Source organism: Helianthus annuus, chromosome 5 (assembly GCF_002127325.2).
Source record: "Helianthus annuus cultivar XRQ/B chromosome 5, HanXRQr2.0-SUNRISE, whole genome shotgun sequence".
Taxonomy (NCBI): domain Eukaryota; kingdom Viridiplantae; phylum Streptophyta; class Magnoliopsida; order Asterales; family Asteraceae; genus Helianthus; species Helianthus annuus.
Window position 1 is genome coordinate 125,423,238 of NC_035437.2, and position 17,481 is coordinate 125,440,718.

General features: G+C 36.6%; 2 protein-coding genes across 2 annotated transcripts; one reads left to right on the top strand and one right to left on the bottom strand.

Annotated features, from left to right (window-relative positions):
- The first annotated feature begins 1,950 nt into the window (after positions 1-1,950).
- Positions 1,951-4,135, top strand: LOC110941225 (diacylglycerol O-acyltransferase 3). The gene is made up of 2 exons (XM_022182850.2): positions 1,951-2,417; positions 3,318-4,135. Exons 1-2 carry the CDS (start codon positions 2,040-2,042, stop codon positions 3,927-3,929), a joined length of 990 nt encoding a protein of 329 aa, XP_022038542.1. The 5' UTR covers positions 1,951-2,039; the 3' UTR covers positions 3,930-4,135.
- Positions 4,136-6,152: 2,017 nt separating this feature from the next.
- Positions 6,153-17,025, bottom strand: LOC110941224 (SWI/SNF-related matrix-associated actin-dependent regulator of chromatin subfamily A-like protein 1). Its single transcript, XM_022182849.2, has 24 exons — positions 16,708-17,025; positions 12,833-12,893; positions 12,651-12,742; positions 12,507-12,562; positions 11,449-11,524; positions 11,191-11,257; positions 10,451-10,517; positions 10,289-10,355; positions 10,122-10,205; positions 9,991-10,032; positions 9,748-9,903; positions 9,612-9,689; positions 8,903-8,971; positions 8,746-8,811; positions 8,509-8,637; positions 8,309-8,365; positions 7,979-8,068; positions 7,844-7,909; positions 7,614-7,682; positions 7,025-7,129; positions 6,805-6,930; positions 6,679-6,737; positions 6,573-6,609; positions 6,153-6,479 (listed from the first exon to the last, which is right to left on the bottom strand). Exons 1-24 carry the CDS (start codon positions 16,888-16,890, stop codon positions 6,300-6,302), a joined length of 2,082 nt encoding a protein of 693 aa, XP_022038541.1. The 5' UTR covers positions 16,891-17,025; the 3' UTR covers positions 6,153-6,299.
- Positions 17,026-17,481: the final 456 nt, after the last annotated feature.

A 17,481-nucleotide genomic window follows, 5' to 3' on the forward strand; every position in this document is an offset into this window, starting at 1 on the left:
CAGAAACGAGTGCCGCAATGCAAAGTGTCGTCCCCGTCGCATCGCGCAGGCACCCTACTAGTATTATTAAAGTAACAACCATGTAATTTTTAATAGAGCAAATTGCTAAATTTGTCCTTGAGGTTTGGGTCTATTTACAATTTTCATTCAAAATGACTTTTTGTATCATATTGCCTTTTACTTTTGCAACGTTTTGCCATTCTAACCCAGTTAAACATTTAAATGAAAATAACAAAAAAAAATGCAAAAGTGAAGGGCAATATAGCGAAAAAAAAGTTATTTTGGATGAAAATCGCAAACGGGATGATTTTGGCAATTTACTTTTTTTAATATTAGTGATTATCATCAATAATCTTTTTTTTCAAATTTTAAAGAGTTAATTACATGGTTAGTCCCTGTGGTTTATAAGAAGTAGCAACATCAGGTACTAATAGTTTAAAATCACATTCTAGGGTATCAACTTTCAATTCTGTAACAACCTAGGGTACTAAGGCTAACTTATGTTAGTTTTTTTGTTAGATTTCTATGAAATGACAAAATTGCCCTTTATAACTTCAAGGGCCATTTATGTAAAATACTCATTTATATAAAATAATTTTAAACAAATAAAATTTAATTTTAAAAACTTAAACACAGATAGCTCTCTCTCCGGCGGTTAGTTTTTTTAAATTCATCTCCGGCGAGTTCATTTCTACAACGGCCCACCATCATCGCACCCAAACTTCATCCTTCATATACTTCCATTTTTCCGATTCCGTTCACCTGGCTTTTTCGTCCTCTCTGACGCAATTTTCTTTCACAAAACAAAGAATATGGTGCAACGGTGTGGGTGGGAAGACCGATTTTAGAAACGATGATTGTCTTCATCGGACTATTCAGTGCTCTATAACGAATTATTCGATCGGGTGAACTGAGGTGTTCAATCTGCCGGGCCACTGCGATCGATAGTGCCGCTGCATCTCCTTATGTTCAGCATCACCATGTTTCTTGATTAACTGCAGGACTTTTTATTATCCAATTGATTATTCAACAAAGAACAGTTATTCGTAGGTGTATGAGGTGTAATTTTGGGAAAAAGACGAACATATCATTATTTGTTTTGATGAAACTAATTTAACTGATCAAACTAATTTAATTGCTAATATAGATATCGAAGTTGTTAATGGTTTTTTTTTAATGAATAGCAAACTGCAAATCACAGATTACATGGAGCAAACTCTTTTGCTGTAAAAAGAAGTATGGAACCAACAGGTTTAATATATTTCTTAGTTACATTTAATCATAGGACAAGAATGTATTTATTTATTTGTAAATTATAAAAACAGTCCCTAGTTAACCAAATAATTACATAATTAGGCCACTTAGATGTAAAATGACTTAATTGTCCTTGAACCTAACAAAAAAACTAACACAAGTTAGCCTTAGTACCCTAGGTTGTTACAAAATTAAAAGTTGATACCCTAGAATGTGATTTTAAACTATTAGTACCTGATGTTGTTACTTCTTATAAACCACAGGGACTAACCATGTAATTAACTCAATTTTAAATTAGTAATTATCATCAATAATCCTTTTTTTTCAAATTTTAAATAAATAAAAAAAAACAAAATTTCGGCATTTAATGTGCAAAACGCAAAAAAAAAAAAAAACAAATAAAACAGTAACATTTTGAAAACCGACACGTAAGCAGTCTACATGGAACTCCACGTCATCACCAACAAAAAAACATCTCAAAACCAACGGCATAGATTACCCAAACGCGCATGCCATAAAGCCCAAAGAGCATGTCTAACAGATAACCGTCGTGAGCGCGCGAGTGTTAGGCGAACATTTCTTGCCACGTCACATCTAACGTCTTACACAAACCGCGTTAACCCATCCAACGGCCCAGATTCAAGTCACCGTCACATTCAAAAAAACACTCTCACAAAAGATATCCCTTTCTTGTATAAAACGAAATCCATCGATTCAATCAAATTGTTTTTGCGTCACAAATCCAATCCAATCCAACAAAACTCAATCAATCGAACTTAATATCAATGGAGGTCGCCGGAGTTGTGTTCCGTCAGTCGCCGTGTTTCTCTTCCGCCGCTGCTGACGTGTCCAGCTCCCGCCACTCGCGGTTGTGTACGACGGTGAGAAAACCTAATTCGGTGGGTGTTAAGCAGCGGAAGTGGTTGGGTGTGTGTGTGGTTGCGGGTGAGTATTCTGATAAGGGTCATTTAAAGTATTATGAGGGGACCAGAATGGCGGTGAAAGATGAGATGGTGTTGAAGAAGAAGGATATGAAGAAGAAGTTGAAGTTGTTGAAGGGGTTGTCGAAGAGCTTGAATACTTTTTCTGAGATGGGGTTTTGTTTGGATCAGGATGATGATGATAATGGGTTGGGTCAGCAAGTCAAGGGCAAGATGATCTCGGTATGATTAGTTTTGTTTAAAATTCCATATGATTTATTAGTTTCATAACTTGATTTAGTAAAATCTCACGGGCTGTTTGGCAACTGGTTAAGGACTGAACTAGAGTTCTGAACCATTAAGAGTCAGTCGAATGCTTAATGGTTCAAAGGCAAATGTCTGACCAAATCAAATTAGAGGTCTTAACAATTCTGACTCGGTATAATGCTTAGGGGCTGTTTGGCAACTTCTGAATGGTTAAGTGCTGAACTAGTAGGAGATCTAGTAGGAGATCTGAATCATTAAGAGCTAGTATAACGCTTAACCATTCAGAGGCAAATGTCTGACCAATTCAGAGCAGAGGTCTTGACCATTCAGACTCTGTATAATACTTAACCATTCAGAGGCAAATGTCTGAACCATTCAGACATATGCTCACGAAACAAACAGTCTGAACCATTAAGTGCTGAACTAGTAAGAGTTCTGAACCATTAAGAGCCTCATTCAGAGGTAAACAAACATCCCCTTATCCATTTAGAGGCAAATGTCTGAACCGTTCAGACAGACATCTGCTCGCAAAAAAACAGTCTGAACCATTAAGCTCTAAACAGCCCCTTATATGGTAGTGGATGGTTAGTGGGTCGGTTGTATGATGTTATATGGGTCGTATAAATCCTCATATAGATTGTATATGAGGCCTTTGTCACATAAATGAATGATTTGACCAAGGACATACCCATACGGCCTGTATGAACATTTTTGGCCTATCTTATGGTGCTTGTATAGAATCATTGGTGTATCTATAGCAACCCTTATAGATAGATAGCTAACCACTAGACACACCTAGGAAGAGAGACAAACTATACAAGGTTGACTGTCAATTTGAAGTTCAGTTGGTTAATTGTGATTAACATGAATGTGCAGGAAGCAACAGAGGTACTACTTGGACAATTGCAGAAACTAAAAGAAGACAAGATGGAATACAAGAGGATGAAGAAAGAAGAGAAGGCCAAAAAGAAAATGATGACAAAGACGAAGACGGATTGCAAGGATTCCTCTTCGTCTTCGTCCGAAAGTTCTTCGGAGTCTGATTGCGATAACGTCGTGAACATGCGCCAACTGAAAACCGTCCCAACATCAACCACTAACACCCATCAAGAAACAACATCCGTGGTCCAAGTTTTGGAAAAAGCCGAAAACCTAGTTGCAGAGACCGCAGTTTGCAAGATTGGTAACAGTGTAAATGAGGCGGATTGTGGTAAGAAGATAGAGGTTTGTATGGGGGGAAAATGCAAGAAATCTGGAGCTGCAATGCTGTTGGAGAATTTCCAAGCGGCAGTGGGCGGAGAAGCTACGGTTGTGGGTTGCAAATGTATGGGGAAGTGCAGAGACGGGCCGAATGTGAAGGTGCACAGCGAAGATGTGGCGCCTGCAGTGACGAATTCGCTGTGCATCGGAGTTGGACTCGAGGATGTTGAGACCATTGTGACCAATTTCTTTGGTGGGGGTTCTGATATGGTGCCAGCACTATCTTAAGTGTTTGATTCCAGTTTACTACACTACTTATGAAACAAATTCAAATTGTATATGTTTGTTGGTTGGATTGAATTTTGATTAATAGATTTTTAGGGGTGGAGAGAGATATGATTATGTAAATAGATTTAAGTTGATGATTATATATCATATATGAAATATTTGTAAATTAATTGTTGATAGATAATTTCGGTATTTAGAACTTTGAATGTTGGTTTCATGGTTTATAACTTTTAGAATAGTACAAATGCCAAAATTATATTTTTTTTAATGTGATTTCATCAAAGAATTGTTCTAAGGAATATTCTTCTTATTTGAATTGGGTATGTGAGCATCTTTTCTTTTTCCAAATTATGTCCATGTCAAATAAACAGTCTAACAAACTGAATCAAATATATCATGAAGGGTTAGTTGAACAAATCGTTGAATAAATGTTATGATCAATTAAACAGTCCTAACAAACTGAATCAAATAAACAGTCTAACGAAAGCAGCCGGGGTCACTTAATAACAAGTCCCAAACAGTAATTATCATAACATAGCCCAATCTAATTTGAATAACGCGTGCCAAGGCGTCTCATACATGCACAAGGCGTGAAGACACGCCTTTAGTTATAGCCGTATGAAGACACGCCTGATTTTTCGCTTTGTAGTGTAATTTTATCGAAAATGTTTGATTTTTTTAGTGTAAAATATTGGATTTTTAAGAGTCCGGCCCCCTCTGAGTTAGATTTTGAGAGTCCCCTCTTGATTTTTCATTCAAACTCAGTCACTAGTGCCTAGGCCATAAGCAAGACAACTTGTTCCTTGCTTATAAAAGTGCCATAAAGATGCGCCAATATTCGTAGTGAAAACATGGAGAAAAATTTATCTATTTTTTATTCTAGCTTATCTTTTTGGAACGGCGACTTTCATTAAACCATGCTAGCAAGAAGCTAGAAAAAAAAAAAAACAAATAACAACCATGCTAGCAAGAAGCTAGAAAAAAAAACAAATAACAAAAGGAAGACAACTCGTCCTATAGCGCGGAGTCTTTTAGTTCTCACGCCCCGGTGTCTCAATCATAGCCTTCCTGTCTTCAGCTGCACAGTTTCAGTGTTTCCCAACGTGGGGGAAGACTCCCTAACCCCTGGGTCGGTCGGATTACAAAGGGCATTTAACCCAATCTCTCCAAACCAAGTCTTTAACATGGGACCCGTTATCAATCCAGAAGAAACTTAAGGCTTTTATGACTTCCAAAATCAGCTTGATATCTTCTTGGTTGTCGAAAACATCATATCATTTCTCGCCTTCCAAATGCACCAACAAGTTGCAAGAATCATTCTGTATAAAATCTCCTTTCTTCGCCGACCCAATCTATAAGTTTCATGCACAGACAGGAGATCCGACACGGTAAATGCATAAATCGGAGCAGTCTTACACCGCAAGGAGACGTGATGCCAGATCTGAGAAGCCCATAAGCAAGAAACAAGAATATGGGTTCCCGCTTCATCCGACTCCAAGCAAAACTCACAAGGACAGAATCGATGTTAACATTCCTTTCGTGAGCTCGGTCCTTTTCACGAGCTCGGTCAAAGTGGGAATCCCGTTATAGCTTGCCTTCCACCCGAATATGTTAACCTTTTTGGGAACTCTTTTATTCCATTCCAAAATAAAATCCAAGAAAGCAGCAGCAACATGAGACGCCTCGAAGAAAATACCTTTCATTGAAGAGACCGAGTCTGGTCGAGTCACCCTGCCAATTCCGCTTATCAAGCTTCTTTGAGTGAGTGAGTGAATTGATTGAGCAACAGCAGTAGATTATTCAGCTAACTTCTGTAGCTCGGGACATTAGCCGAAATCATTTTCTTTTTAACGGTAGTTATTTTCCTGTTAAAGAGTTGCAATGTTTTTGTATTTTTTATGTTCAAACTATTTTCTCATTGTGCAACACTCAATATCAACTCAACACCAAAATTATGTTTTTTTTTATTACTTAAGTTTTTATTTTTATTTATTTGTTTGTAAAAATATGCATGTGGTCTTAGTTTTCAAATTTTCTATGCTAGTGTTATCTCTCATTTTTCCTGCAACCGTTTTTCATTTACATAAGCATTTTTACACCTTGTTTCTAGCAACAAGCGAGTCACTGCTGTGCCTTAAGACAACCTATGTCCAATCCAAACATAAGCGTCAGCGATAAGACACCAACATTCAGTGCATCTCTATATGTATCTACATGACATGATTAAGCCAAATTATAGAAAAATTAACCTATGAAACTACCATATGATATCAAAGATCAACCAAACACTAGAGACTAGACAGTAGACAAAGAAGACTAAACATACTAAAAACCAAAAAATATGTTAAGCAAAAAACATAATACTGCGTATCAGATTGGTTGTTTTCCGTCCGTGCCAGACAACCTTGGATGTTTTGGATTAGGCTGTTCCGAGGTGAGTGAATTACAACGCTTCACAAAGGAATCCAATGTCTTCTGCTTTGCAGGGCTTCTACTGATAGTAGACGGGTTACCGGAAACTTCCAGGGAATTCTCGTGGCCATCGAGCATCTATACAGTTCATTATATCACAATAAATCAATTATTCTTAATTTTTCATCGAATAAAGATAACAAACACAATCTGAAAGGAGCAAGGACCTACCTGTCCTAGATTTTCTAACTTGCTTTGTACAACGTCCCTGAACGATAAAGTAATTGATCTCAGTGCATGAAGAACAATAATATTCAAAAGATAGTAATAGACATACCATATGATGTCATCAACCGTGTCATTTGCTAGGAGAAAGTACACATTCACCGATGACACCTGCAAATCCACAAGAACGTTGCTTATTGCTCAACTAAAAGATTTCATAAAAGAAAATTATAATTACCTGGCCAATTCTGTGAGCACGGTCTTCAGCTTGAATAATGTCGCCTGGAGTCCAAGAAAGCTCGGCAAATATAACTGTGCTTGCTGCAGTTAATGTTAACCCAACACCACCAGCTTTGATTGAAAGCTAGACATAATAAAAATAAATTAATAAACACATTTTCTTTCTCACAAATGTATATGTACATTAAAGGTGGAATATAGAGGAGAAAATTCAATACCACTGCAGCTTTGATATTATCTTTTTCCTGAAAATCATTAACCAAGGATTGCCTTGATCCTGCTGGAGTGCCACCATCTATACGAATACAACCAACCTTCTTTTTCTGAAATTCGGCAAAGCTAATAAATATCTAGCATTTAAAAAGACATAAGAGTAAAATGTCACTTTCGTCCCTGAGGTTTGGCCAGTTTTGCGACTTTCGTCCAACGGTTTGTTTTTCCGCATCTGGATCCAAAAGGTTTGAAATCTTGCCATTTTCATCGGCTCGATAACTCCATCCATTTTTCTCCGGTAAGTTAGGGGTATTTCCGTCAACTTAAAGGGCAATTCAGTCTTTTCAGGAGTATTCGGTCTTTTTACATAAAAGTGAAAAAGACCCCGAATTGCCCTTTAAGTTAACAAAAAGATGGAAATACCCCCTGATTAAACGGGTGGAGTTAATGAGTGGATGAAAATGGCAAGATTTCAAACCTTTTGGATCCAAATGCGGAAAAACAAACCTTTGGACGTAAGTCGCAAAACTGGCCAAACCTCAGGGACAAATGTGGCATTTTACTCGAGACATAAAAGTATAATAATTGTCTTACCAGAAGAAATTGATGTATTGAATCGACCATTGGTTGATGATGAGCGAACACGATAAACTTGCACCCTGCCTGCACCACAAGTACATCACAGAGACCAATTAACTCACTAAGTGGTTATATAACTTTTATAAACAAACAGTAGAAAAGAACAGTGTTTGACTATTTAAACATGGGATCAGATTGTTACGACAAGCTGCTAATTCTGGTTTTGAATAATGTTATATATATACCTCAATGACAGTTCCCAGGTAGTCCAGAACAGCGGGGATTTTGGCTTCTGCAGACTCTGTATAAATCTGGCCCGACAAGAAAATGAACAATATATAACTTTACATGATAAAGTAGCTTAAGGGTTGCATGTGTACCTTGTTTATGAGATTCTTCTCTGTAAACTTAAGAGACTCGGCGTCCTCTTTTGACTTGCATGCCTTAATTTTGCTTTTAATTACTTCCAACTGTAGGATGGAAAAAAACGTATTATACATGGGTGATAATAATAATAATAACTCAAATTTCAAGAAGACATGACGATTTCCAATTTGAAATGAAGGGACTTGGTGAATTTAATGATATTGGGACAAAGTAGACCATGAAATTCCAAACAAGAGGGAACAACTTAAAACCGTTCATTGTTATTAGTCAACAATATAAACAGTAAACCTTTTTTCCAGTGTGGTTTAATTAGTTTAAACTACCTCACAGAATAAAGCATTGACTTGTTTCATGTCCTTGTCAGCCAAGTCCAAGAAAACCTGAAAATAAGAGAATATTTGGAAAAAGATGATAATAATTACAAAATACACGACGTTCATTTCATAACTCTATGCAGTTCAATATGATGATGTAACAAATGACGTTTGTTTCATGAATCAAATCTGTTGAATAAAATAGATACCTGTTGCCTTCGTTTCACAGGAAGCTCAGAGAGAACGTCTTTTTTGAGTCTTCGTATCATCACAGTTGCTTTTATTAAATTGTGCAGTTCTTCATGATTACTTGCACCTTGATACATTCCAAAAATTCCCTGGAAAAAAACATCACAAGTATCAGAGTGAACTTTCCTCAACTAATTTCTGGAAGAGAAAAAAAGTTGTAATGAAAATAGGAACTGCTAGCAAAGAATCCATCTTACACCCTGACAATATCGTTTTCCATATTCATGAACGTCCTTGTATACTTTAGGATACAATGCTTCAAGCTGTTAAAAACATGCAAAGGTTTAACCCAGATAACAATATTAATTCCATGACACTTAATAAATACATAAAGTCTAGAAAAAAATTAATGACCTGTTTAAATAGCTCAATCGGCCGAGATAAGGCAGGAGTTCCACTAAGCAGCATTGTATATTGAGCTTTCTATATTTCATGAAAATAGTAAACATGTCAGCTTTACTTTGTTAACACTGTCACTAAAGTTCACTCACATTACAACTGGATACCAAGTGTTGATGTGTAGACTGTAGATATATTATTTATAAGGGTGTGCATGTATATGGCGTATGTGTGACGAGGATGTATGGGGTAAAGATCCGGTACAAAATGTCCTTAACCTAGGAAGTGTAGGAAACCGGGTCAAACGAACTCCGATTGAGCTCATTCCAGAGGCGTTGGAACCGGCTCATCGAAACGACGAAGCCTAACCAAAAACCCTATCCCTTAACCCTAAACCCTAAAGCTAACCCTAAAAGATAAACCATAAAGTTAAACCCTAAATACTAATGCTAAACCCTAAACCTAAACCCTAAAAGTTAAACTCTAAACCCTAAAAGCTAAACCCTATATATATTTGAATAGGATACGACGAGATGGTTCCAACGCCGCTGGAATCAGGTCAATCAGAGTTTGTTTGACCTGGTTTCCTAAACTTCCTAGGTTAAGGTTGTTTTGTATTTGATCCTTCCCCAGGATATACATGTATCAAATGTATCTATTTACTTTGTAAAGTATACAAATAAATCCTAAACTTCCTGAATAGAAAGAGATGTGAGAGAGTTACCTGTAATACGGGAAGTGATGCACTAGTTCGTTTCGCTTGGGCATTCTTTAAAAAGTGTGACTCGTCGGCAATCACAACCTAAATAAAGAATTCGTCATTAACATAAATAATTGATACAAAGTACCAGGCTGTGTACCTTAAAATCTGAGCTCATTAGAATGCCTTGAAGTTTGGGAACAGCATCGTATGATACAATGTTGAATAATCCATCAAGACGTACATTTCCCTTGGTGTTTGATCGAACTATTGTGAAGCCGCCCTTGTTTGACCCACTATAACTAGACAAAACTACCTGCAAAATGAGAAATTTTCTTCATATGCAAAGGTAGAATGAAAAGATTAGCAGAAAGAGAGTAAAAGTAAAACGAATATATCATACAAGTATATCTGATGAAGGAATGTCTAGCCATTGCTGAATCATCTGTGTAAAAGGTGAACCATTATTTGTAAGTGCATAATGATCAAACTCGTCACATTCATAGGAAACAGGGATTAAAAGAGAAAACTGACAGTAGCCCATTGAAGCCGCAATGAAGATGGAGTAAGAACAAGAACAGGCCATGAGTCACGAACACAAGCCGCTACAGCAATAGCCTGCATAAATAAAGAATGATGCTACCGTGTTGCACACTGTATGTTTATATATTAACATTAACATTTGTCATTATATAGTTTACCTGAAGAGTCTTTCCAAGACCCATTTCATCAGCCAGGAGGACACGCCCACCATGCTGCAACACAAACCTGCAATAACAGAAAACACAATATATTTGAAAATAGCCATAAGGAAATCAATGTGGTATGATAATGAACAATAGAAAGCACATATTATCACATACCTAACACCCTCTCGCTGAAATGGTAAAAGCTTTGATTCAATGCTATCAGGCATCCGGTCATAACGGTCTGAGCAACAACAGAACAAAAAAGATGAATCATGAACGCGTTTAACAAGAGAAGCAATGACAGAAAGATAAAACTGAGCACGTTAAACGATCTAAGATTCACTAATGTTCACTTTCTCTTCTCTCTTTACACTTTTGTTTCTTTGAGTGTTGCAGTACTGTAATAGAGATTTTATCACATTTAATATGATCTAAATCCTTGATAGATATGATATTAATTTAATCAAAGTTTGTAAAGACTATCGCATTCTTATGGATACTAACGTCATAAACCTGTTTTGCAAAATCATATGATGATTACATGCAAATATAACTGTGCCCAACTATCACTAACAGAAATATAGAATAGAAAATTTGATTAAACCATGCTCACCCCTGCCGGTACTTGTACACTTTATTATTTAGTTACAACATGCATATTTGTGTGATATGTCCACACAGGCCCGCAAACAATAACCAGTTCTAGTTTTTTTAGAAATAATTCAATATTATAGCCACCCCACAAAAACATCACTATGTGTGTTAGTATATATATAGAACACACCATTGCATTAAAGATGAGGATAATAATCATGCCAATTATGACTTCCTCACTTCTTCTCAACAAGCCACACGGCCCACACTTGACTAGAAACCATATCATCATACGAGCTTTACAAGATGACAACATGTACCTCGAAGATCTGGAACAGCGGAGGCAGAAGCAATAGCACGGTGCAACAATGGATCTAGAGTTTCTACCTGCAAAATTCCAATCAAACAGCTGAAAAATAACAAAAATAAATAAATAAATCATGTGTCACGATTAGATGCAATAGGATACAAATGCCCATAGGTGGATTAACCACGGGTATAACTAAAGATGTTGTGTGATATCAATAGGAAACATCATTTACATATAGCATAACTAAAAAAATTGTCAGTTTTATCACCTCAATGTTAGAACATGTTATTTCTCCGATAACTTTTTCCGCTTCTGCTAAAGATGACAACGGGAACAGCCACAATCTGCATGAACAGAAGCAACTGGCAAAACTTGGAGAAAAAAACTACAAAATAAAATGAAACTAGAATTACGACCCGCCGCAATGCGGCGGGGATTCTTTAGTTATAACTAAGTCGATTTAAGACGCGCACGTTATGTTGAACCTGTCAAACGGGAAAAAATAGACGATGTAAAAACGTTCACCCACACACGCACGTTGCGTCGTGTTAACTCGTAAAATTTAAAACGAAACGTAAAAACGTTAAACCAAAAACGCACGTTCCGATGTGTTAAGTCACAAAATTTAGAACGAAGTATAAAGCGAAAAATTTGCGGAAAACAAAAACTATAAAGGACCAAAGCTGAAAATAAAAAAAAAAAGTTGTGAGGATAGATTGCAAAAGATAAAAAGTTTTGTGTTAAAAGTAAAAAAAACAAATAGTTTTGGGTTAAAAGTAATTTATGAAATACTTTTGGGTGAAAAGTAAAAAAAATTATTTTTTTTAAAAAACCCCCAAAAGCCAAGGTTTTAACAACCATATGCATAACCATTTTTTGTTTAAAAAACCCCCAAAAGCCAAGATTACCACACATAAGTAAAAAAAAATCAAAGTGGTTAAATTGCAAAAGATGGAAACTTTTGAATTAGAAGTGAAAAATCAAATTAATCAAAGTGGTTAAATCGTATAAGATAGAAACTTTTGAATTAGAAGTGAAAAATCAAATTAATCAAAAGGGTTAAATTACTAAAGATTAAAACTTTAAACTTAAATTGTCAAATATTAAAACTTTAGGGTTAAAAGGAAACAAAGATTAAACTTTAAACTTAAATTGTTAAAGATAAAAACTTTAGGGTTAAAAAGGAAAATTCTAGTTTTTTTTTTTTGAAAAACTCCCTAAGCACATGTTACAACACATATATGCATGTTCAAGTTGCTTATTTATATGTTAATAAATAAATAAATAAATAATAATAGTGTGGGCACTTGAAAGCGAAAAGGAAACCTTTCATCTCTATTCCAAGCTGCTTTGGTAACTTTACGCAATGCTGCAACAAGTACCTGAGAATAATTGAATATTGATACAACTCTTACATATCTATTAGCAATCTACTAGAACATCTATTAAGAGGTAAGGCTGAAGAGGCACCTCGTTATACACAAACTTTGCAGCAATGTTTCCACTAGCATGTAGAAAAAACTTAATAGACACTTTCGGCCGAGACTTGGAACAGTCGTCTCCTAGAAAAAGGAAAACCACAAATCTATAACCTAAGTTACATAACACATGAAAACAGCCATATAAGAAATAAACTTGGGGATATAGCTCACCAGATACATTTCTTGTAGTGGCCGCTGCTGGATTCCCTGAAGCAATTGGCAAAGAATTTAACTATTTTCCAAATAAAAGTAGTCAGATTCTCATGCATGTGTCCAGTTAAGATATATGAATAAAGGGACATTAGTTCAACATAAGTATATTCGTTTAAAAACAATCCCTGTCAACTACTAACAAGCCAATTGACAAACCTGTTAGGCAATTTTTTTCTATGCAAGGGGCTTTATACTGTTAATACTATGTCTTATTCATGAGATCTTGCGTAATTGTAATCATAACATATTAAAATGACATGAAAGTGATCTGACCAGAAATGTAGTTCAGTATTTCTTCACTATTAAATCATTTTTTTAACTCAAGCTACTTCATGAGCTCAACAATCAATAAAACACATTTTAAGCATTTTGCAAGCCAAACAACAACCATATCCAGTAAATCTCACAAATAGCAAAGCTACTTATAGGGTCTGGGGAGGGTGGGATGTAGACAGACCTTGCCTCTATCCCTAGGGATAGAGAGGCTGCTTATAGAGAGACCCTCGGCTCCAAAACAAACAGCATATCAACACACCAAGTCAAAGAATATAGAAATAGGAAGCCACCAATACCAAGAAAGTGATCAGAGTGACACAATATACTGTAAATCATGTATGATAGCATACAACATCATTTGGGCATAAACACAAGAAGGCACTCACCGGTAAAGTCACTTAAAGAATAAGAAAAACCTACATCCCTAAAATACACCTAAGACCTTACTGCAATATCCTCTAGAAGTCCTTAACCCTAATCCTACGCCTCCACGAAGTCCTCCCTTGGACCATGTCCTCAGAAAGATTCAACTCTAGTAAATCATGCCTAATCTGCTCATCCCATGTCAGTTTGGGTCTGCCTCTTCCTCTCCTCCCCTCCACAGTAAGAGTTTCCACTACTCTAACTGGTGTCGTCGTTTGCCTCCGCTTCACATGCCCAAACCATCTCAATCTCCCCTCCTTAATCTTATCCAATATACTAGCCACTTCTAATCTTTCCCTAAAAACCTCATTTCTTATCCGATCTAACCTCGTGTGTCCACACATCCACCTCAGCATCCTCATCTCTGCTACCACCATCTTGCACGCTTGTGTCTTCTTGATAGGCCAACAGTCTGTTCCATATAGCACAGCGGGCCTAACTGCTACCCTGTAAAATTTCCCCTTTAGTTTAGTTGGGAACCTCCTATCGCACAATACCCCACTGGCTGCCCTCCATCTACACCAGTCAGCCTGTATGCAATAGGTTACATCACTATCTATGTCACCATCTCTTTGTACAAACGACCCCAAATACTTAAATTTAGTTGCCTGCGGGACCAATTGATCCTCAATGGTGATTCGGGTGTCATCGTCATCGGCTACACCATTGAAATCACAGTGTAGATACTCAGTCTTAGATCGACTAATCCTTAGGCCCTTGCCTCTAAAGCTACACGCCACTCCTCTACCCTCGCGTTCAGGCACTGTTTAGTCTCTGCAATCAACACAATATCGTCTGCAAAAAGCATGCACCAGGGAACTGTCTCCTGAATCAACTTGGACAACTCATCCAAGACAACCGCAAAAAGAAAAAGGCTCAACGCAGACCCTTGGTGGAGTCCTACCTCCACAGGAAAGAAGTTTGCAAGCCAAACCGGCATTAATAGGTTCAAACAAAAGGATATGTGTTTTCCCTCTTAAGCTCATATTGGTTGCTACCGATTACAAAAGTGATTACTAGGCTTTAGACTTGTATCTGTGTTCTTCCAACAAAATACGTACTTGGGATACTAGTATTACACCAACGGAGGGAAAACTTTTGATAAACATTAGTGTTTTAAAAGACATGTACAAAAGAAAAAACAAACCCAGAAATAACAAACATGCAGAGAAAAAACAGTTACATAATTACTAGGCATTCATGTTTCTATAAGTCAAACTAGCTTTTAGTCTCACAAACTAGAGTTAGGACTTACGAGTGAAAATCTTTTTAATTATATTAACATACATTAAGGTGATGAAACCAAAGTCAATTCCACTTACAATTTTACGAAAAGCAATCATGACTCATGTGACTTCAAATAGCCTCACAGTGAGAGCCTCACTACAGCATAAGACATGACAATACATATGTAGTTGGTTTGATTCAAAAGTTTCTATAATCTCTTAGTCGACCTCATGCTCGATCTCTGTTGTCAAGGCTCACCCAGGCCCACTTTTCAAGCCCAGCGCAGCCTTCTCGCTTCGCTTCAAAAGCCCCACTTTCAGGCCCTTTAGGCCATTTTTCAGGCCAAGTTTTCCAGCCAAAAATAATCTGAACAGGTCTAAACCAATTATACCAACCCTAAACAAGCCTGGAATCAACCTAAACTAGCCCTAAAGAAACCTAAAACATGTCTAAAACCCGTAAAAATTGAAATTTGATACTATACGCCTCGCGGCCCTCGCCTAAAAAAGCCCTCGCTTTTTAAGCGCCTTGCAGTGAGACCCAAGGCTCCCCTTTTGCGCCTTCGACGACTATGTGCTCGATTACAAAAACGAATCATGCCATGCCTACAGGATACATATACTTCAACAGCAAGACGACTAACTGATTAACATGCTTTTTCGAGGTCGGATATCCCTGATTGAATGAAACTACTACATTCAACTTTCAAGTGAATCATGTAATAATAATGTAAGAGCACTTTTTTTTTTTCTGAAAACAGTCTTGGGAAGTTACAAGTCAAGTTTTGTTTAGTAACACTTTCGCATATTATTATTTAGCACGATATCCTCCTCCATGTACTCATATTACATGGTTAAAATGTAATACATGGTTGGTGCGCTACGATGCATCAGATCTTATTCCAGCACAATTACCAAATAAAACCGCATCAGTTGACATAGTTTTGCCTTCTCTTATCATCTTATCATACAACTAATACCAGAGAAATATCGATCTACATGCACCTATGACCTACTCTGCCAACTTTCTATATAAACACAACTCTCATAGACAAATTAGGGCAAACTGATTGACCACTGCTTTCGCACAAGTTTAAAAGGGTAGATGCACGGTACCCCTGACCGCGGAAGTGATCCCATTTCCCAAGCTAGCGACCCGACAACGCTGCCTGGCGGTGAATACCCTGCCAACTCGAGGGGAACGAAGAGCCTGGGGTTACCAGGTTTCGAAACCGCGACCTCAAGGGCCCTCGGGCCGGTTTTAAACGGGTGTCGGTGGCCACTGAGCCGAGACCCAGTGGTTTGCTTTCGCACAAGTTTAGGTTACACCGATAACTGTTCCTTGATCTATGTTCTATTAAATTTAGCAACAATTTAGGTATATATAATCCATAGTTGTTAATGGCGAATAGCAACAAATAGCGATAAGGTACCTATATGCTACATAACGAATAGCGACAAATAGCGGGCGGCTATTTTATAAATAGCGATCCACTGGAAAAAATTTTAAAATTTTTTGTATGTATATTATATCAAAATACCCTGGTATATATGCTATTTTACATGTATATTTAACAAAAACCTAAAATCCAGCTACTTTATAGCTATATTCAATCGCTATTTATATTTAAAAAATCTAAAAAATAACTGAAATCCTGCTATTTATGGCTTCATACCCTATAGCGACCTTCGACCTATACGCTACGCTATTTGCTATTGCAATCATAGCGACCGCTATTGACAACTATGATATAATCCACATCATAATAGAAAATCGCAACACTCACTAGCAGATATGCACATCATGAAGATACATCAATCAACAATAATAATATCATACAGATGACATAAATACGAAAATCGACATAAATTGAACAAAAAAGAGAGAAATTTAAGTTGAATATTGACCTTGTTGTTATTAAAAGTAGATTGGTAGATTGGCTTAGCGGCGTTGTAAAAGTTTGAAGGTCCATGAGTACTGGTGCTGGTAGCACCGGCGGCACTGCTATTTCGTTGGGCGACTCGATTGATTGCATCCTTTTCAAGAAAATCGAGTTCCTCCGCACTAAATCCCCAATCGTCCGTTTCCATTACTGTTTCTCCTTTCTTTCTTTCACTCTCAAATTTCGAGGGTTTTGAAACCAGGGTTTTACTTACGCGCACGAATGTTCTTCATCCATCAATTTAAAACGATTTGTGATGCTCGGTTATTAACAGCGGCAATTGCACATATCACTTAAAACTTTATTAATTAGATATTTATCCAATTCAAATCGAATCTTGCATATGATCAATTTTTTATAAGTAAACTTAGAACCCGTGTATTATACGGGTTGAATAAATGTAATTTTATAAACTAAATTAAAACAATTATTCTTTAAAAATCTTGTTTATTACACGGGTTGAACAAATGTAATTTTATATATTAAATAATAAAAAAGTTATATCTCTAAGAACCTCGTATATTGTACTGAATAAATGTAATTTTATATACCAAATAATAAAAACCCGTGCATTGTACGGGTTGAATAAATCTAATTATATATACTAAATAATAAAAAAAGTTATATTTTTAAAAGCACTGTGTATTACACAAGTTAAATAATGTAATTTTGTAACCTTGTATATTACACAGGGTTTGATAAATGTAATTTTATAAACTAAATAATAAAAAAAATTATA